The following is a 22,741-nucleotide window of genomic DNA, read 5'->3' as shown; positions in this document are numbered from 1 at the left end:
TAAGTAATTTTAAATCGATTTTTTGCATAAATCGCTTTCTTATTTCAGTTAATTTTTTCTTATCAATATATTCAGTAGACATACTGATATAAGAAAATTCAATAGAGACATCTATTAAGATAAAATGTCATAATGGACCTAATTTGTCGTGACTGCTATAATGTTACGATATAACAATGGCACCGTGTGCCTGTAATGTCAACCATAACCTTCACACCAACACAGCGTTGTTTTTGGCGGCAAAAATAAGCATAGCAGTAATACTTCCTTCAAAATATATTTCTTAAGTAAAATTTAAAATTGCAAATACTTCAAGTACAGGCCCATTTAAACACTTTGAAACGTCTTAGTTTAGACTATTTGTAGAAACTCTACTACCGTCTTGGAGGGCATAGTCCAAGAGCTGGTGGTCATTTTTGGATAGGCATTTGAGGCAAACTGAAAACCTGTCCTTAACGTCTCCTATACTACCAAAATAGTCCAAGAGCTAGTCGACATTTTTGGATAGGTATTTGGGTCAAGTTAAAAACCTGTCCTGTACCTCTGATATACACAAAACTAAAGAACTGGCTGGGGAGTAAAACATCCCTTGCATATTAATTTTATCTATCCTCTACTAATACAAAGAGTTTGTGGTATTGTAGGGGTAATCTCTGAAATTAAATATCCGATTTTGAAAATTCTTTTACCACTACATAGCCACGTTATTTACGAGTGTCATAGGATATAATTTATTCCCGTATTCTCACGGTAACAGGAACTATGTGAGTTAAAACGCGGAGCGTCGGCCTACCTAAAAAAATAAATAAGTCAGATTATTTAGTCAATTCTAAGACTTTGCCAGATGCTTGCAAAATGTTTTTGCAAAGAAATTAAATAATGATGACTTTTAAAATATTCTATTTTAGTTATGAAACTTTATCCTCTATGATATTTTTTTTTGCAATTTGGAGGTATTTAGCTTACTACTTCCCTGCCAGGTGCTATGTTAAGATAGTATAGAAGAATTACAGGAAATTTTCAACTAGCCTTAAATACCTGCCCAAAAATGTCCACCAGCTCTTCAACTAGCAGATTCTAATAAAAAAGTACCTGTTTTAAACCATAATAGGTTTTCTCTTAAGTAATTGTAAAACTTTAGCCACAAGTCCAATTGTTTAATTGTAATAGACTGATAGGGGCTTAAAATATTTTGGCGTGGTGGGTGAAGTACTCACCGCGATGGTGCCCTGGCGGGTGTACTTGGTGGAGGCGACGTAGGAGGCTTTGACGGTGAGCACCACCGCGTTCATGAGGTTCTTGGCCGCTTGGATGAGCGACGTGGCGCTGTCCAACTGAAATGGAAAACAAGTGTAACAGAAGGTGGGAGAAGTTAAATACCATATTTTTTTTTATTTATTCTTTACAAGTTAGCCCTTGACTACAATCTCACCTGATGGTAAGTGATGATGCAGTCTAAGATGGAAGCGGGCTAACTTGTTAGGAGGAGTGGGAGTGTGAAAATCCACACCCCTTTCGGTTTCTACACGGCATCGTACCGGAACGCTAAATCGCTTGGCGGTACGTCTTTGCCGGTAGGGTGGTAACTAGCCACGGCCGAAGCTTCCCACCAGCCAGACCTGGATAAATTAAGAAAATCTCAATCTGCCCAGCCGGGAATCGAACCCAGGACCTCCGTTTTGTAAATCCACCGCGCATACCACTGCGCCACGGAGGCCGTCAAAAGCTCATGACTAAGGGCCCCGTATGGGTTACTCTAGTAGTACTAATCGGGCATACTCCGAGCTAATATCACGTGAGTTTTAGCCGTGTCTCATAATCAATTAATATGAATAACACTCGCGATAGTTTACATTCATAAACCACTCACCCCACTGACGATGAGCTCCCCGGAGATGTTCTGCACGTCGGCCTTCACCTTGCTGGTGATCTGGATCTGGTGGCAGTACAGCGCGATCCGCTGCAGGTACGCCAGCAGGTCCTGCTTGGTGGACGACTCCGGGCACTGCGGGGGAAACGTTCGAGGTTATAGCACGTATCGACTCTGATAAACGCGTTATAGCTTGGCAAGTTCGTTGGTGAAACTCCCGTGATATGCGGGCGACGGGGGAAAAAAACTGCGCGGGGTATCGGGAGTGTTACGAATGAATTTGCCAAGCTATAACTTGGCTAGCCGAAGCCAAGTCGACACGTTCAAAGACATTAAGCACCCTTAATGCCTTAGTTTTGCAGTTTTCTTTCGCTATTACGAGTATGTATTTACCATCAACTGTATACACATAACTTTCGAAGTCTTTTCTATATTTCTCTATGGTTCCGGGTACGAGTATGTAAATTATTTACCATCAAATGTATACGCATAATTTTCGGAGTATTCTGTATATTTCTCTATGGTTCCGAAGCATAGACGATGAAAAAGATAGACGCGTTTGTGATATGGTGTTGGAGAAGGATGCCCTATATACCATGGATAGATTGAAACAGCTTCCCATTACCACTAGACTATCTGTTATCAGAGGATTCTAAGTTATTTTGGTCATATTGGCTGCCTGCATAACTTGGACAGACAAACTGACATTTGTGGGTAAAGTGAAAGGTAAAAGACCTCGCAGCCGATCACCTAGCCGCTGGTTAGACCAGGTGAAATCACTAATGGGTGTCTTATAGCGGCTATAAGAAAAGCTGGGAACCGATTCGTCAAATCAAATCAAAACTCATATATTTCAAGTAGGCTCAGTTTACAAGCACTTTTGACACGTCAGTTGACTATTTGTAAAGATTCTACCACCGGTTCGGAAGGCAGGTTCTGCTGAGAAGATACCGGCAAGAAACTCAACAGTTGCTCTTTTTAACTCTCAGTTACAACGCAATGAAGGGACTGGAATGAGGACACGACCTTCAGCAATAGGAAACTTTTTCTTAAAATGGCCTTAAATAATTCATTAACGTCATATTTAGATTGAAAAAATATTTTTCATATTTTTTGAGACGTGATTGCATGAAAGTTTCATTTTTCAAATATGTTTTAAACAATACGAGCCAAACATCAGCCTATATTTCAACAGTTTCATGACGTCACTATAACAAATCCCTTACAAACGGAGCGTTTGACAAAAATATTAGTCAACAATTAGTTTGACGTTTAGTACATCAAGTGACAGTGTGACGTCACAAAATGGACGACAGCGTTTTTGACGTTTGGATTATTAAAAAAAGTATACATACACAAACTATTGGACACCTTGTGTTACTTTATTGGAGTATCAGCAAAGATCCCTATTTTTTTTGAAAATGTAATATATCTTATAGCCTTCCTCGATAAATGGGCTATCTATCACTGAAAGTATTTTTCAACTCGGACCAGTAGTTCTTGAGATTAGCGCGTTCAATCAAACAAACAAACGACCAAGAGTACGCAAGAAGAGAGATCAATATTCAAGTCCCGAGTATCTAGAGCTCGTACAAAGTGCAAGCAAAGTCAAACCTGCTCAGCAATCTCCCTGGTGAGCTTGTCCAGCTTGGTGCCGGCCTCGGAGATCTTCTTGGCGGCGTTGATCACGTCCATCGTGGTCTTCAGAGGTCCGCGCCCCCTGGGGACATACCACTGATGTTACACAAACTTTACATAATCAGCATTATAGATGCTCGTGCCTCGACATCATGGTGTTTAGCAAATTTGTGGCAATGGCCAGTGGACAAGGCACATTGTTCGAAGAGCTGATGGTTGGGGTCCTGAGGTGCAGGAATGGCGAGCCCCCACTAGATGGACCAGCGACTACAACCGGGATGTTGGATGCTGGTGTTTAGAAGTCCATGCAAGAGTCTATATCCAGCAGTAGACGTGCATGGACTGATGATGATGGACAATCTCACCTTCAAGATCTTTAAAGTAATTTTTGAAACGTTTTTTGAAATAAAGGAGAAACCCAGTCTCCATACACGCTTGAGCCCAAAAAATTAAAGCGATACAAAGCTGAAAATTGGCTATAAATTAGAACATATAATGATGATGATGATGGAGATGTCATGAGGTAATTTTTCACAAAACTCTACTTAGGCTGAATCAGCTAACTTAACTGTTAAAGATGCATCTGCGCAACTAGAAAGTATCTGTTTGTTTTTTCATTGCATTATCTGACAGTTTTTCTGGGTATTTCACATAAATTTGAAACATTTTGTCAAAATCTCTGACTGTTTGGCATATAATAAATTTACTGTTTCTGTATTCGATGACATTCAAAGACAACTAATGTCAATCAGTGAAATATGCATTAATTGTAAAGCTGGATCAGTATGAAGATAACGAAATTAGCTTATTTTTCTAGGGAAAATGAGCTAAAATAAGGAAGGATTCCAATGGTAATCTAGTAAAATATGTAAGATTTTTAACACATTTTTCATTTCTGTATTTGGACTTTTTCTTTTTTTACACTCGTTGACCTGAGGAGTAAGTAAGTTGGTTAGCGCATTACGAGTAAATAGACGATGCGTGCTGCTATCTACAAGCATAGTTTAAGTTTGTTATTTTAAACTACCAGTAGATGGCGTTCATAGAGAACTTTGAAACAATCCCATTTTGTACACTTCAAGAACCTGTTGCGATGCAGTTGTGCCTGAGAATCATAAATAGCGGTTTGTATTTTTTAAAGGACTTCAATAATAGAAGGAGATTACCAATTCATCGGAAACCTGTATTTTTTTTTCAAGAAGTTTTACTTTAGTCGTATGATCTACAGCAAAGTCTTTTATTTTCAGTGAGACAGGTCACTAACCTGGTGAAGTCAGTCATCTCCAGCATGATCATGCACATGTGCTTGGCCAGCATGATGATGTCGTTGCCGGCGTCGTCCCACTTGGCCACCTCGTTGTCGAAGGTCATCTTCTCGCGCCGGAACAGCTCCACCTGCTGCAGGATCTTGCGCTTGTCCTCCTCCGTCATCTTGCGCATGGCTTCCTGTCGACAGATTCCACGAGACGTAATTTTTTGATAGATGAGATCAGCCAAGGGTAGAATATGCCTTGTCAATGTATACAGACAAGAATACATTCTCCTATATTTAACCCATTTCGATCTACCGTATCACATAAGATACATCAAATGTAATAAATTATTATGAAGTATCCTTGATACCAATTTGTTTACTTATGGTGTAAAGTGTAAATATTACTCCAAACGTCCTGTAACATGGAAGAAGTGCAATATAGGACTGTTTCTGTTCTTTCATACTGTACCAAAAAATAATAGTACTTTATGTGATATGAATAAAGACATTGTACTCCAATTATGGAATTTATGCATATGTTTAGGACTACCGTATCACATAGGGTACGGCCCTTTCTGGGCCCCTTATGGAATTGTATTCTATAACACTCTATGATGTCATTAAATTAGACAAAAACACTTATTTTACAAAATAATAGTTTCAGGTTTAAATGGATTTAGGAAACACTTGCTTTCTGCTCAGATTGGTGGATACTTAAGATGAGATTTGCTGATAATTATACGTAGTAATGCAAGTGAAAGTATACCAATAACTCACCCTGGCGTTGGTGATGCCGCTGATGTCAGGGTACTCATCCACGCCGTGCTCGCCGGTGTGGGCGCTCGCTGTGACATCGACAATTACACTTTTATTTTATTTAAATGCGTATAACATTATAATAGTTAAACTGACATCTATGTATTTAGCCTTTTGTTTACCTTGCCTTGTATGCATGTATGAATTACTATAGGGTTAAGCCTCCACGTTTCAATATAGGAGAGGAAAGGAGATGGTCCAAAATTGTATGCAGGTCCAGTCATTGTACCCTAGCGGAAATAAAAGAAAATATTTTTTTTTAACTATTTTTAATTATACAAATCTACGAATTTACTTTAATTTTTTCGAAATAATATTCATTATGTCCCAAGAAATGCAACACTATTAGGGTAATAATGGCGGATTGATGACATTTTCAATGCAGTAATCGATTTGACGTTTGCTGTCAATTGTCATGTCATAGTTGCTTTAAGGACGCCATCTTGATATAACTCCAAAACTTGGGTTTTAATTTTGTTTAGTTATATTTATTCACTTTAATAAATTTTAATAACATCCTTGTATTTTTTAAATTATAATGATACGGGGTACAAGAGTGGACCTAAAATGGACCATCTCCTTTAGAATTTAGTAAGATCACACTCACAGTGGTGTGATGTAATTTGTGTAGTACTCACATACGTTATATAAGAGGGAAGTTAGAACTTAGATGTGTAAGTTGAGTGATGTGGTAGTGTGTCAGCCTGTAGGTTCTTGGTGTTGTGGGTTTGTAACTCCACTTGGAAAGTGGTTCGGTGTAACAGACTCACAGTCTGTAACGGTGTGGTGTGGTGGAATGTGTATACCATGTTGAACGCGAGGTTGTGTGGTGGAGTCTGCAACTCGACCTTCACATTTAGAGTGTGGTGTAGTCTGTAACTCGACCTTCATTTAGTGGTGTGGTGTAGTCTGTAACTCGACCTTCACATTCAGCGGAGTGATGTAGTGTAATTCGTACTCACATCGGCTCCTGGTCTCCATGGTCATGTCCTCGACGGGCTCGAACTCCGTGTCCGTGTCCAGGTCGTCGCTGGTCTACACATGCACACGACACGTCACGACATGCACACGGCATATACAGGGTGGTTCGGAATTGATACAAATAAAAAATTCAAAGTTATTTATGTATCTTTGAAATACACGACATACTCATAAATGCTGATCTTTACACTTAACTACCTTGCGAACTGTTACAGACGGACACACTAAAATAAGAGTAACTGCTTTTTTCTTCTTTAGTAGGTAGAGAAAATCTATCTGTTATCGTCAAAAATTTTCTGCTTTAAATACATTTTTTTTTTTCTTTTTATAAAACCAATATTTCATTCATTTTTTATACTAAGATACGAACCAACCTGTATTAACCGTTATGACACCAAATGAGATAACACAAATAAAAATATAGACAACCAAAGTACCTTACAAGATTTAAACAAAAACGTCTGGTATTTTTTTAATCTTTGGTTCTCTATATACAAAACACAAAATAAAATGATAAAATAAAAAACAAAACATGATGTAAGATGTAGAAACCACAAAAACATGCGATGATCGATATTAGAACGACATAAACATGCTGACACCTGCAGACGACTGGACAAAGACTAAGTTAAAACATATAGAAGAGTCCTTTTCATAAAAGAACCGCTAACCTGAACTAAAATTGACAGCGCCTTATACAAACGATAATAAGACCGCCATTACCAAATGAGAATAAGCGCCATTAAGACATTAGCTCCGCGTCGGCGGAGACTTCTATCATGAAAAGGACTCTACAAAGACAGCTAAGTGCGTGCATGTTAAGGGCTAATATAATGGAGATTTTGCAAAGGTCTAAACCAATTAGTACTTTCATCCATACAACGTGGCAATACATTACTTTGGTTTTAGATAATATAAATGGTTATAAATTATGAACACAAAGTAGGAAAAATAATTAAAAAGAGGCTACAAAGAGATTCAATGCCCAAAGGTTTGCTTCGCGAATTGAAGAGACGAATTTGAAATATACACAGCCGACTTATAACATTCATTCATCGTTACAGGACAATTACAATGAATGGATACATATTTGAGGTATCTAAAGGTGTGGTATGCCGCATTTAAATTCTGAAGTAAACTTAATAATTTTTTTGGTTTCCGAAGCTCAAAAAACAAAAATGTGATGGTCTCAGAACCTCTTATGAGAAGCACTTTGTCATTTATAACGTCTGAAAGTTTTTTAGTCTATGCTTCTTTACTCCTAAGTTCATACTTACATACCATACTGTGCTATGACGTCAGCATAATACGTAACTACGGATTTAGGACCAGACACTCCAAAAAGTGAAGTAGAAAAGCCTATGTCTTTTGCTATTAGTGAAGAAGAAATATAGACAAAAAGACATGTCCCAAAATGGGCTTATAAATTATTTATAATTTATAAGCAGGTCGATAGTTAGATTCTTTTTTGCGTCGCCATTTGTTGAATTTTGTCTTGTTCTATTCACGAGATTATCTCGTTGGTTGCATGTTAGGTCCTCCTAAATTAGGAGGACCCTATCTCCATTGAAGACGAAAAACTTTAATAATCCAAATTTAGAATATGTAAGGGACCTCCAAGGGAAGGTCACTATCTCCATTATTTTAGCCCGTCACATCTACCACATCCAGCACCTAAGGTCTAACACCACGAGACGAGCAGTCATGCCCCAGCTCCCCCCTCCTCACATTTGCTCCTCGTCTCCAAGGTGTAGTGCTCGTCCAACTCCACGTCCTCGGGGTCCAGTTCCTCCTCATCCTACACAGGTGACAGCGATACTTTAACCACCACTGTTTCAGCACGTTGGGGGACAAAACGACAAAAGAAAAAGAGGAGAACTGAAAAACTATATTTGGAACGTTCAGTTCAGTTCCTCCTTATCCCATACAGATAATCATCACAATTATCAGTGGATTCACTTCCACTGCTGGACGTAGGCCTCTTGTAACAACAGAGACGTGATCGCTAGGAAAACGTCTGATTATGTGCTTCATAGTTTTGAAACCATCTCTATCATCATCATCTCTATAAGATCAATGACGGGCTTATAGCTGTTACCATGAGAAGCGCTAGAACCTCAGGAATAACCGGTGGCACCGTGACACCGACGTTAAGCGTCGTAGGCTTGGAATTCCACGTTGGGGTACAGAATATATCTCCTAGAATAAAATAATTCCTCAACGCTCAACGGCACAACAGTGGAACTAGAGCTGATATGAGAAAGTTCCTCAACTTTCGACAGATTGACAGTAGGACTCCAAGGATCAACGTGCTCAGGTGCTCCGTTCATGAGCACGGCGTCGTACACTAAGACACAGGGCGTTTTTGAAGTCTGATAAGTCTATGAAGTATGACAGAACTCCTCAAAAGTCAACAGCACTGCAGCGTTACTTCTGAATAGTCACCAGCACAGCAGTGCAGCAGCCCACGTACCCTGTTCATGAGCACGGCGTCGTTACACTAAGATAAGGGACGCTTTTAAAATTTCATAAGTCTATGAAGTATGACAGAACTCCTCAAAAGTCAACAGCCCAGCAGTGTTACTTCTGAACAGTCACCAGCACAGCGGTCCAGTACCCCACGTACCCTGTTCATGAGCACAGCGCGACGGATCTCGCGCACGGCGTCGTACACGAGGCGCGAGGCGTCTATGAAGTCGTTCTCGTCGAGCCCGCCGCCCGCCCCGCCGCCCAGCGCCGACACGGCCGCGTCCACGCGCACCGCGAACTTGGACATCACTGCAACAAATGACATAACATTAATGATCGGAACAACGCGCAGCACACATTGGATCCTCAGCAACACTCCATGAGGCGTTCGGCGACCTGGGCGGCCTGCTAAGCTTCTGGAGCGAGCTCGGTTGGCTGGAGTGACTCCAGCGGGGACCAAGCACCGAAGGGACCTACGTACAACGGCCAAACCTTAGTGGCCAAGTGCGGAAAAGGCCCAGGAAAAGAAGAAGAAGAAGAACATTAATGATGAGTTCATCATCATCACTATGATGTAGATTACTGCATTCGAATATATTATTTTTTAATGAGACTTACGTCTGTCTTGTCATTCTGTCATACATGTTAACTTATCTATACTAATATTATAAAGAGGTAAAGTTTGTAAGTTTGTAAGTTTGTCACATTTTTTAAATGGGGTAATCTTCGGAACTACTGGTCCGATTTTAAAAATTCTTTCACCAGTAGAATGCTATATTATCGGGAAGTGCTATAGGCTATATTTTATATTGTTATCATTTATATTAGCCGAGTTATCACAGTTTTTGTCATACAGGTCGGACTGAAAATCCTCTTAAACAGACTTATTCGCATGCGCTGCCTTAACTATTGTGTAAAATTGAAATTAATGTATGGAGACTTTATGTATCTTTAAAAGTTCTACAAAAAAGTCCGTGACACCATATATCTATCTTCTATATATTAGCAGATATAGTACCTTTTGTGTTTTAAAAATTATTATTTTTATATACTTAGGTTTACGTCATTATTTATACAACTAAACTTTAATCCTTATTAAAATAAATTATTTAATAATTACAAGGATATTATGGAGATAAGATTTGCCCTTTACAGTATGTTAATTACTTAAATAGTTTCGGAGATAATACAAAATTTCTAAAAGACGCAGAAATTCCGCTATATGACGCCCGACGCTTTCATTTACGTAGTTCCCGTTCCCGTGTGAATATGGGGATCAAACATAGCCTATGACACTCACAAATAATGTAGCTTTCTATTGGTAAAACAATTTTCCAAATCGGTCCAGTAGATCCAGAGATTACCTCCTACAACCACACGAACTTTACCTCTTTATATTATTAGCATAGAAGTCTCTATTTCTCTTGGTCATACCACCACTCTCGAAGGTCTGGACCGATTTTGCTAAGGGTAGGAGTAAGATAGAGAAGTTACAGGGTAGGGTACGGGTAGGGAAGCGTAGGGGTAGTGTAGGGGTTGGGTAGGTTTAGGGCCGGGTTTAGGGTATTGGTAGGGTAGGGGTAGAGGTAGGGTAGTGGTAGGGTAGAGGTACTGGTAGGATAGGAAAGTGGTAGGGTAGGGGTAGGATAGGCGTGAGATAGGGGTACGGGTGGGATAGGGGTAGGAAAGGGATAGGGCACGGGGAGGGTAGGGTGTAGGTAAGGTAGGGGTAGGGTAGGGGTAGGTTTGGGGTAGGGTAGGGGTAGGGTGGGGGTAAGGGTAGGTTGGGGGTAGGGGTAGGGTAGGGTAGGGGTAGGGTAGATGTAGGGGTTGGGTAGGGTAGGGTAGGGGTAGTAGTAAAGTTGACATCGAAATTTACGCGGACGAAGTCGCGGGCGTCCGCTAGTCTTATACATAAGCGAATAAAAACTCTGTTTATCGCTGATAGCTTTCTTGCGATTGATTGGTTGCGTAAGTGTCAAAGTAGCTTGACTGTGTCTGCTAATAAATAAACTATAATAAACTAGCCGACGCCCGAGTAGTTCCCGTTACCGTGAGAATTGTTACATTTTTTTACCTACTGATCAGTTTGAGGTGCCAAGCCGGTGATGATTCAAGGCATTTGGGTTTCTCGGTTAATGTCTTTTCATGTAATTCTTTTAATTAACATAAAAAAGAATACATAAAAGACAAAATATATACACGCGTTGAATTGATAACCTTCTGTCCGTTTTTTCATCGGTTGTAAAATGGAATAGACTTTGACCAAGTATTGTCAGAATTAGTATAATTCAAATTAATATTCGTATAGTGCCATAAAACAAATTAACCTTAGGACTGGGAAGTCAGACAACATTACAGCATCGCTTGGCAAGGTCGATAGGCTTAAGTCACGGATACTGACATTTAATCATTTTTTTTTTTAATTTTTAACAATGTTACAAATACAAAATTAAAAATTTGAAACAAAACAATATTAAAAATTTATATAAATATTCAACCCTTCCGCTGCGGGACATTTGAGTGCCCAAGCAACAGGTGGCCAGGGCTCTAGAGTGAGGAACCTCCTCACAATACGCGCCGTCTCAAGAATCAGTGCCTTCTGTATCCGACTCTTGATCCGACAGTTAAGTGAAAGCATCTTAAGGTGTTGGTCGAAGCTTTTCGCTATAAGACCATTGACTGAAACAACTATCGGAACAATAATAGTTGATTCAACATATGTGGAATGTTGAGTCAAAAGTTGACAAGGGCTTAATCCCTCTCATTCTGAGAGGAGACTCGTGCTCAACAGTGAGCCGAACATGGGTCGATGATGATGATGTAAGTTTATGAGGTTGTAGGATCTACTGAACCGATTTTGAAAATTCTTTTACCAATAGAAAGCGACGTTATTTTCGATTGTCATGGGCTATATTTTATCCCCATATTCTCATGGGAAAGAGAACAACGCAGGTGAAGCCGGGGCGCATTTTAGTATATTAATAAATTTATTCTCAGAAAATTGACCATGACTCATATTCTTTTATTTTAGCTATATATAATTCAAAAATTGTGTTTGTTCTAGAAGTATCGAATAATTATGTTTAAAGTTTCATTGAAGTCTATATTGGTTCTAGACTTCAGAGCTAGTCAACACTGTTTTTTTTTCGCGATAAATTACATGAATATTATTTTTTTTTAATAAAGAGCAGACAGCAAACAGCGAACACTTGAACTAACTTCACTTTCACTATAAAACAGCGACGAGTGACATAAAGCTCACAGTTGCAGTGTTTTGGCTGTAAGTAATATTCATTTCTTTTATTAGGTACCTATAAAAATTATTGCAAGGTATAAATGCATCAATTGTAAAGCTATTGCTAGAACGCGCTAATCTCAGGAACTACTGATCCGATTTGAAAAATTCTTTCATTGTTAGATAGCCCATTTATCGAGGAAGACTATAGGCTATGTATTATCCCTGTATTCCTACGGGAACGGGAACCACGCGAGTGAAACCACGCGGCGTCAGCTGGTTTGTTTATAAAATAAATACCTACATAACTTACTCATAAGATAAGTGTTTGCTCCTGCAACTTATCAGGCTCAAGCCTAATCTCAGACGAGCTTGACTCAGCAGAGGGCAGTGGGAACGAGATAACTCTATCGAGATGTCGGAGATTGCGTATCTCACTTACGTTACGCAAGATATGAAAACACACGGGGCCGAATATGGGGCGGATTCGGGCAGCGTAAATTTGATACTAGAAGTGTAAAGGCGATAGTTCGTGTGTGTATGTTTGCTACTCCTTCATGCCGCAACTAATGAACTGACAGATTATTTTCTATACTAGCGGACGCCCGCGACTTCGTCCGCGTGAAAGTCGTTGTAAACTTTCAACTACCCCTATCCTACCCTACCCTAACCTACCTCTACCCTACCACTACCCTACCCTATTCCAAACCTACCCCTACCCTACCCTACCCCTGCCCTACCCCTACCCTACCCCTGCCCTACCCCTACCCTACCCTACCCCTGCCCTACCCCTACCCTACCCTACCCCTACCCTACTCATTAAGGCTGCACTTCTTTATTTATTCCTCCCACCGCGAGTCGCATCGAGCGCGGCAACCGTTACACAAAAATAATCCTTAAAGTCCTTAAAGCATGAATTAGTATTCACGCGGGATGGCTTAGCGTATTTCATGTATAACTTTGGTGTTTCTTTACCGATTTGTATGATTTTTTTTCTATTAAATAGGTAATAATGTTATTTTTTTTAATTAGGGATGAGTGATGAGTGTTATAAACATAAGAGTCGACAAATATAATTAGAAAGATCCGAACTGCTAAGCTATCGGGAGTTACACATGTTATTGTGAGTCAACCATAAAAGATAGACATATATATATGTTGTTGTGTTTTATAGATAATTTTAAGGAAAACATTTCCGTGAAACATGATTTCTATGTAGCTTTAACCATTAAAACTGTACACGCGACGGAAGCTTAAAAAATTGGGTAACTTCTCCCGTTTTCTCAACATTTCTCTTCACTGCTCTGCTCCTATTGATCGTAGCGTAATGAAAAGTATACTATAACCTGCCCAGGAGTATGTAGAATAATTGTACCAAGTTTTTTTAAAATCCGTCCAGTAGTTTTTGTTTCTATAAAGAACATACAGACAGACAGACAGACAGACAGACAGACAGACAGACAGACAGACAGACAGACAGACAGACAAAAATTTTACTGATTGCATTTTTGGCATCAGTATCGATCACTAATCACCCCCTGATAGTTAATTTGGAAATATATTTCATGTACAGAATTGACCTCTCTACAGATTTATTATAAGTATAGATTAACATATGAGCTACTTTTTATCCCGTTAAAATCCCTGTTCCCGCGGGATTTATCTGCTAGTGACATACTCGTATAAACAAGTAGACTCACTTTTATATAAGCATAGTTATGTAAATGTTCCATCCTCACATAGAGATGAAAGCCGTGTTAGCCCAGTGGATATGACCACTGTCTCCGATCTCAGAGGGTATGGGTTCGAATCCGGTCCGGTGCATGCACCTCCAACTTATTTAATTATGTGCATTTAAAGAAATTAAATATCGCGTGTCTCAAACGGTGAAGAAAAAACATCGTGAGGGAACCTGCATACCAGAGAATTTTCTTAATTATCTGCGTGTGTTAAGTCTGTCAATCCGCATTGGGCCAGCGTGGTGGACTATTGGCCTAATCCCTCTCATTCTGAGAGGAGACTCGAGCTCAGCAGTGAGTCGAATATGGGTTGATAATGATGAATTATGACTCACATAGAGTGACGTGTATAGGTATTTTGATAACGGGAGAAAAGACAGAATTTTGTACGATAGGATTATCATTCGTCATTTCTAATAGAGTAATCGTAGTAAAGGGGTTGATTATAAGTTTTTCCAAATTGGTTTGGTCTGGTGTTAGACCTAACCAACCAAAGGCGTCAAGTGATTTAGCGTTCCGGTACGATGCCGCGTAGAAACCGTCATTCATTTGCTTTTATCGCGAAGTCAACGCGCTCAATATAGTCCCGTACATCACGCAAAACGTGAAAGAAAATCATGATATAATTCTTTATCGTGATACTTTCAAGTGATGACCAAAAACACAAGTAAACATAACTTATTAAATATTTATAGTAGGTATTAGTTTAGTTTAGATGGGATAGTTAAACCCACATTTAGTTTTTAATCCCAATGATAATTCTAGAATTAAAGTAAACAAATATTTAACCGATTTTAAAAAGGAGGAGAGGTCTTTAGAGTATCATGTTTTTTTTTGTATATACACCGATTACTTGAAGGCGTTTTTTTTAATCTTTACAAGTTAGTCCTTGACTACAATCTCACCTGATGGTAAGTGACGATGCAGTCTAAGATGGAAGCCGTTGAGTGCCGAGCCGTTAAGTGTAACCACCCTCAACGCAATGTGCGTTGAGGGTGGTTATCGAGGGGGTTTTAGTGGTAAGTCCCACATAACCCGTCTTGTCCCCCAGTAAGTCGGGTATCTCACAAAGTAGAAATGGGGGTGACTAGTGTGTGTTGTTAATTTATTCATTAGATATTTGAATGCTCAACAGGCTTAACATGTGGTGGTTAGTCTTCGCAGTTGTATGTGTGGGCGTGTGTCAGGGTCAAGAGCGCCTGGACCCGCTGGTGCAGACCAGCCTCGGCCTGGTCAGGGGGCAGAGGGCTGAGGACGGAGACTATTACATGTTCCTTGGAATACCGTATGGAAAGGTTGACGAAAACAACCCTTTTGGGGTAAGTTATGCTATTTTTTTTTTGTAAGCTTGTAAGTTAATAAACAAACTGATACCTTCATATATGTAATCGCAGCGAACGCCTGCGACTTCCTCCGCCATTGTAACTCTTTAATCCGACCCTGTCGAAAATTCGTTCTACGGATGTTAAACTCCATGCTTTCATCTTTGTAAGTCAAGTGGTTTTAATATTTCGTAATGACTTTTCTCTTTTATGTTGTTACTAGCTGACGCTTCTTTCTTGACTACACAATACTACCCTACCTCTGGCGATTTTTAGCTTCCTACCTTTAAATCTACGTAAAAGTCCCATCAATTTCACCACCTCTTTTAAGGGGTTGTGGGCGGATTTAAAAAGTAGCCTATCTCACTATCCAACCTTTCAACTATCATTACTTGTCTTTGGTTTGGTTAGTAATAAGAAGATCTTTATGAGTTGTGTTCGCTAAAGAACGTATCTTCAGTGTAGTCCACTGACGAGCTAGCAAATTATGTTCTGGTCACCCTAACACATCTAGACACAATTCCATGTAAAATAGACAAATTACAGAACACATTAATAAACAAAGAAAAACCATTTCAGGTTGCGTCCCCACATCCAATTTACGAAGATATATTCGATGCAAATGACGACAGCGCAATATGTCCTCAAGTATCAGCAGGAGCGGCGGTCGGCACCTTGGACTGTTTACGAGTGAACGTCTTCGTGCCAACCACAGCGACGTCACAAAACAAGCTGCCCGTACTGGTGTACATCTACGGAGGATCGTATCAAACCGGCTATGGCTCGAGACACCAATACGGCCCCAAGTATCTGATCCCACACGACGTTATCGTAGTCCACATAAACTACAGACTCGGGCCGTACGGTTTCCTGTGCTTGGGGATACCAGAAGTGCCTGGAAACCAGGGCATAAAGGACCAACTGATAGCATTGAGATGGATAAAGGAGAATATAGATTCGTTTGGTGGAGACAGCGCCAAAATAACTATAATGGGTGAGAGCGCGGGCGCTGGATCGGTGGAACTACACCTATTGTCAAAGCAAGAGAAGCTTTACAGCAAAGCTATACTACACAGCGGCACCACACTCAAACCCAAAGGTGTTTACGATACAGATGAGACCCCAGCATTACAAATGGCGGACAAATTGGGTTACCCAACGCAAGATGTCTACGAAGCGGTAGATTTTCTTTCACAAGTCGATATAAACTTGGTCATTGGAGCTTACTCAGCACTAGGATTCACTTTGCGAGCGTGTGTTGAAAAACCAATGGATGGTATAGAAAGTATTATAACAGAATATCCAGTAAACCTAAACGTGCCCAAAGTAAAAGGAATGCCTATTTTAGTAGGATACAACAACAGAGAAGCACTGCGAACCGACAAAAGTAATCCAAGCGATTATTTTAAAAGCCCAACTTATTTTAGAGACATTTTGGCGCTCTGTTTTAATGTAGATGACGACTTCGAAGAGTTTGTAGACATGGTTAGAAGTTTTTATATCGGAGACGAGGAATTGACTGAAGAAGTGAGGCCTAATATAATAGATTTCGAAACAGATTATCATTTCAACTTCCCCGTAGAGAGGGCTATTGAGAAGTACTTACAGAGTGAACCAGAGAATCTGTTCCAGTATTTGTTTTCGTACGAGGGAGGGAGGAATGTCATGAAGAACTTGCTGAATATTACGCAGAAGGGAGTGGCACATGCCGACGAACTTGGCTATCTGTTTGAGATGTCAGCACACGAGAGCACACCCACGGAAGCAGACCAGCTTATGATCGACAGGATGACCACTTTGTGGACAAACTTTGTCAAATATGGGTGAGTAATTTAAATGAGAAATAATTCATAAAGAAGAATAAACGCTTAATTTATAAACAGGGATATAGATTTAAATGTAAACTTAAAATAGTAGTAATAAGATCCAGTTTAAAAATTGAGGTCTAAATCTTAATTCATGGTTATGAATATGGGAAGCTTACCTGAATTTAGTGTTCTGAAAATTCAAATATAGTGAATTAAAGTGTCGACAACTGTGGGCCTTATTACGACGTTAGATCATTGATGACATCAAGTGGGTTGCAGCAAGTGGGAGCCGCTGGATACTGGCAGCTTAGGACTATGAGACCGAGGCTAGAAATGTTCATCGGTAGACAATGATGATGATGATGAATTTAACGAATCTATACTAACATTGTAAGCTGAAGAGATTGTTTGTATGAACGCGCTAATCTCAGGAACTACTGGTCCGATTTGGAAAATTCTTTCAGTGTTAGATATCCCATTTATCGAGGAAAGCTATCCCCGTATTCACACCTTCTACATCTATTTCCAGAGACCCAACACCACAGACAACAGAGCTGCTGCCCATAAAATGGTTGCCAGGAACCAACGCCACAGCCAACTACCTGGACATGGACTCCGTGCTGACGATGAAGAAGAAACCGTTCAAGGAGAGACTCACGTTCCTGAAGCTGTTTTTCAAGACAAACCACAACAGACTGATTGGATTGAATACTAATTATAATTGATCATGACGTGTTAATATTAAATAATATTCAAAATCAAAATTAATTTGTTTCAATTAGTCTTGGTCTTTTGTGATCCGTAATAACCCAGTGGATATGACCTCTGCCTCCGATGAAGGGTGTAGGTTCGAATTCTGGGGCATGCACCTCCAACTTTTCAGTTGTGTGCATTTTAAGAAATTAAATATCACGTGTCTCAAACGGTGAAGGAAAACATCGAGCATACCAGAGAATTTTCTCAATTCTGTGTGTGAAGTCTGCCAATCCGCATTGGCCCAGCATGGTGGACTTTTGGCTTAACCCTTCTCATTCTGACAGGAGACTCGAGCTCAGCAGTGAGCCGAATATGGGTTGATTAACGACGAGTCTTAGTTACACGCACTTTTGAAACGTCAGCAGGCTTACTCACTATCTTTGACGTATGCTAGTTGATATTAACGAAATTAGATTCTATATAAAAATCTCATCCGGTGCTTACTTGTGGATATCACACAGTAGGTAAATGATATTTAGTCAATTGATTTGATGTTTATTTTAAAAAATTGATAATAAAGACCAATGTAGTGAATAGGTCAGCAGGTAATGTTATTAGAATAATGGTGATAATAATTGGTAGGCGACCACATATCCGCATCGTACGTATCGTACGCATCGCATCAAACGTATAGTATTTTTCTTTGTATAGAAAGTCATACAAGTGCGTCCACTGATCCGCATTGTACGATTCACACGAATCTACTCGTAACGTATAATTAAAAATCCGTATATGTGATGCATCCGATACTTACGATGCGGATTTGTGGACGCCTACGTTTAGTCGAAAACTTAAAACGAGGTTTCGAGACGCGCCTTGGCCCGAGAAGAGTCCACAAGATACTCAGGTTTAAGGTTTTTGTTTATCACAATATAACAATATTAAAAAAAAACATATTATAGTGCACTAGCTGACGCCGCGCGATTTCACCCGCGTGGTTCCCGTTCCCGTAGGAATACAGAGATAATATATAGCCTATATCCTCCCTCGATAAATGGGCTATCTAACACTGAAAGAATATTTCAAATCGTACCAGTAGTTCCTGAGATTAGCGCGTTCAACCAAAACAAACAAACTTTTCAGCTTTATAATATTATAGTGTGATTAATATAGATTTCATTTTCAAGTTCTATCATCATTCATCACAAGTATCAACCCATATACGGTTCACTGCTGAGCTCGAGTCTCCTCTCAGAATGAGAGGGGTTAGGCCAATAGTCCAGCACGCTGGCCCAATGCGAATTGGCAAATTTCACACACGCAGAGAATTAAGAAATTCTTTGGTGTGCAGGTTTCCTCACGATGTTTTCCTTCACCGATTGAAACACGTGATATTTATTTTCTTAAAATGCACACAACTGAAAAGTTGGAGGTGCATGCCCCGGATCGGATTCGAACCCCACACCCTCCGGAATCGGAGGCAGAGGTCATATCCACTGGACTATCACGGCTCTGTCCAAGTTCTAACGTGTAATGATCTAAGATCCGTTATAAGAAATATATACTTTCATATTATGTTATTTAATTGTGACATAGACATGGAGATTTTTCAGTATTTGTTAGCAGTTAGTTAGTTGATATTTATCTATACTAATATTATAAAGCTGAAAAGTTTGTTTGTTTGTTTGAACGCGCTAATCTCAGGAACTACTGGTCCGATTTGAAAAATTCTTTCAGTGTTAGATAGCCCATTTATCGAGGAAGGCTATAGGCTATATATTATCCCAATATTCCCACGGGAACGGGAACCACGCGGGTGAAACCGCGCGGCATCAGCTAGTTTGCCTTAAACGGTAAGTCAACAAAATCCCGTATCTCATACAAGGCTTCAGATAGAATAAAGATATTATTTATCTTGATATTTTCAAGTGTCCGCCCGAACCATACCTTCACTGTAGTTTAGATCGTAGAGGCAGTAGGAGCACAAGAGGTATTGCTGAATCAGCATTTACTCAAGCGGCTTAAAGATGTGGTGGTTAATCTGTGCAGTTCTGTGTGCGGGCGTGTGCCAGGGAAGGGAGCGCCTGGACCCGCTGGTGCAGACCAGCCAGGGTCTGGTGAGGGGAGAGAGGGCTGAGGAGGGAGACTATTACATGTTCCTCGGAGTGCCGTATGGAAAGGTTGATGAAAGCAACCCTTTTGGAGTAAGTTTGTTTTTTTAAACGAATATTTGCCATATATTTTAAATGTTACCAATTTTCCCATTTCCCTCCAACTAGTCGGGAAAGACTGTATTAGGAGTGGGTACTACAATAGTGCCCAGTGGAAATGACATCTGCCTCCGATTCCGGAGGGTGTGGGTTCGAATCCGGTCCGGGGCATGCACCTCCAACTTTTCAGTTGTGCGCATTTTAAGAAATTAAATATCACATGTCTTAAACGGTGAAGGAAAACATCGTCAGGAAACCTGCATACCAGAGAATTTACCAATTCAAAACACCTAGAGGTGTGTAAAGTCTGCCAAGCCAGCTAGCGTGGTGGACTAAGGCCTAACCCCTCTCATTTTGAGAGGAGACTCGTGCTCAACAGTGAGCCGAATATGAGTTGTTCATAAACTAATGAACGACAATAGACCAACGGGGCGGGGATCGAACCACCCATCTGTGATGAGTCCGACCGCTTTAGCATTGAGCTATTAAAGCTATTTTATGAGTATTTAAAATCATTATTTCATTTCATTTATTTCTAGTAACAGCAGTTCTAGTAGTTTAGGAGCACTTTTAAAACATAAATTTTGATTATTTGTAACAACGATATTTCATACTAGAGATATGGCACTAACGCATCAAAAGTGAGGTGGACATGTGCATAATTGTCTTAATTTCATTTAGTCGCTTAATAAGCAAAGAAAGTTATTTACACAAATAATACCTTAATATTGTCTACAATGTCGAGTTGTGTGTTTAGGAAGGGTAAAATTACATAAATATATAATGTAAGTAAAAAAATTATGAATGACGTGGGCTCATTGGTGTAGCTAAATTCGTATTACTTTTTGCAGTGATTTTATAGTCACGTAAATCAATAGTATTAAATAATCATTGATTTGTGACGACTCTACCATCGGTTCGGAAGGTTATGCTGAAACGAGCCGGCGATAAACTTAAAAGTTGCTCTTTTAAAAAAAAGAGATTTTTTTTCACTCTTTTATGTAGGTACTAGTTTTAAAATAGCTGTTAGTAAATTTTACTGAGTTGGACCTGTCATTAAGAGCTTTTTAAAATATGTCAACATTAACAACCCATATTCGGGTCACTATTGAGCACGAGCCTCCTCGCAGGATGAGATTAGTCCACCCTGCTGGCCCAATGTGGATTAGCAGACCTCACACACCTAGAGAATTAAGGTATGCATAAAAATTATCTGGTATACAGGTTACCTTCACCGTTTGAGGCACGTCATATTTAATTTCTTAATGCACATAACTGAATAGTCGAAGGTCCTCCGGCCAAATTCGAACCTACGCCCTCCAAATCGAAGGCAGAGGATATCCACTGGACTATCACGTATCATCACCTTGAGACGTGATTATGATAACTAATCTTTACCAAAAATCATTTTCAGGTGGCTTCTTTACATCCAGAATTTGCCGAGATCTACGAAGCAAACGACGACTCTTCAATCTGTCCTCAAGTGGACGATAACAGTAAAGAAGTTGTCGGTACATTGGATTGTCTTAAACTAAACATATACGTCCCAGCAAAGGCCACATCTAAAAACAAACTGCCTGTACTGGTCTACATCCACGGTGGATCGTACCAAGTTGGCTATGGATCGAGACACCAATACGGTCCCAAATATTTAATCCAACACAATGTTATTGTGATTCAGATGAACTACAGACTGGGACCGTACGGTTTCCTGTGTTTGGGGATACCAGAAGTACCAGGAAACCAGGGCATAAAGGACCAACTGCTAGCATTGAGATGGATAAAGGAGAATATTGCTTCGTTTGGTGGAGACAGCACCAAAATTACTATAATGGGTGAGAGCGCTGGCGCTGGATCAATTGAAATGCATCTGTTGTCCAAGCAAGAGAAGCTGTTCAACAAAGCTATCATACAGAGCGGTACTACATTGAGACCAGGAGGTGTTTCCGATGTGGATGTGACGCCAGCATTACAAATGGCTGATAAATTGGGTTTTCCCACACAAGACGTCAATGGAGCACTGAATTTCCTTGTACAAGCCGATCCAAACTTAATTATAGGAGCATACTCACAACTGTCTCTTAATTTAAGAACTTGTGTTGAAAAACCAATAGATGGCATAGAAAGTATAATAACTGAACATCCAGTTAATCTTAACATACCTAAACTAAGAGGAATGCCTGTTTTAGTGGGATACAATAGCAGAGAAGCGTTGATGACAGATAAAAACAGACCTGGCGATTATTTTAAAAGACAAAACTATTTCAAAGACACTTTAGCACAGACGTTTAATGTGGATGAAGATTTTGAAGACTACGTTGATATTGTTAGAAGTTTTTATACAGGAGATGAGGAGTTGACTGATGAACTAAGATCGGATATTATAGATTTCGAATCAGATTTCTACTACAACTACCCAATACAGTGGGCCATACAAAAGTACTTGAAGAATAATCCAGGGAATGTATTCCAGTATCTGTTTTCGTATGAAGGAGGGAGAAACTATATAAAAAATAAATTGAATATTACATTGGAAGGCGTGGCCCATGCGGACGAGCTCGGGTATTTATTCCAAATGTCTGAAGACGAAGGTACACCCTCGGATGAAGACCAAGTAATGATTGATAGGGTTACAACTTTATGGACAAATTTCATTAAATATGGGTGAGGCAATTTGTTATCTGTACTAATACTATTAA

At 39.7% G+C, this 22,741-nt stretch overlaps 2 protein-coding genes across 4 annotated transcripts in view; one reads left to right on the top strand and one right to left on the bottom strand.

The window, feature by feature from the left end:
• The window catches only part of LOC112047813 (catenin alpha), a 94,756-nt gene that overhangs the window by 9,267 nt on the left and 62,748 nt on the right, over positions 1-22,741 (bottom strand). For 2 of the 3 annotated variants that reach the window (XM_024085068.2, XM_024085072.2), the window contains 7 exons: positions 9,187-9,338; positions 6,542-6,614; positions 5,541-5,608; positions 4,773-4,954; positions 3,485-3,590; positions 1,871-2,005; positions 1,218-1,334 (listed from right to left, as the gene is read on the bottom strand). In XM_024085068.2, the coding sequence (XP_023940836.1) occupies positions 1,218-1,334; positions 1,871-2,005; positions 3,485-3,590; positions 4,773-4,954; positions 5,541-5,608; positions 6,542-6,614; positions 9,187-9,338 (833 nt within the window). Of the gene's footprint in view, positions 1-1,217; positions 1,335-1,870; positions 2,006-3,484; positions 3,591-4,772; positions 4,955-5,540; positions 5,609-6,541; positions 6,615-8,288; positions 8,359-9,186; positions 9,339-22,741 lie in introns of all 3 variants that reach the window. The other variant, XM_024085071.2, reaches the window with a different exon arrangement.
• Positions 13,046-18,606, top strand: LOC128199682 (juvenile hormone esterase-like). The gene is made up of 3 exons (XM_052890232.1): positions 13,046-15,325; positions 15,908-17,151; positions 17,666-18,606. The coding sequence occupies exons 1-3, from the start codon at positions 15,131-15,133 to the stop codon at positions 17,859-17,861; spliced, it is 1,635 nt and encodes a 544-aa protein (XP_052746192.1). The 5' UTR covers positions 13,046-15,130; the 3' UTR covers positions 17,862-18,606.

The sequence above is a fragment of the Bicyclus anynana genome, chromosome 27 (assembly GCF_947172395.1).
Source record: "Bicyclus anynana chromosome 27, ilBicAnyn1.1, whole genome shotgun sequence".
NCBI lineage: Eukaryota > Metazoa > Arthropoda > Insecta > Lepidoptera > Nymphalidae > Bicyclus > Bicyclus anynana.
This window is presented reverse-complemented; position numbering and strand designations above follow the sequence as displayed.

Excerpts from the sequence above, each read along its gene's own strand:
- LOC128199682 (XM_052890232.1), top strand. The coding sequence starts at position 15,131 with ATGCTCAACAGGCTTAACATGTGGTGGTTAGTCTTCGCAGTTGTATGT. Across the intron at positions 15,326-15,907 it reads ACGAAAACAACCCTTTTGGG|GTTGCGTCCCCACATCCAAT; the intron begins GTAAGTTATGCT and ends AAACCATTTCAG. Across the intron at positions 17,152-17,665 it reads ACAAACTTTGTCAAATATGG|AGACCCAACACCACAGACAA; the intron begins GTGAGTAATTTA and ends ATCTATTTCCAG.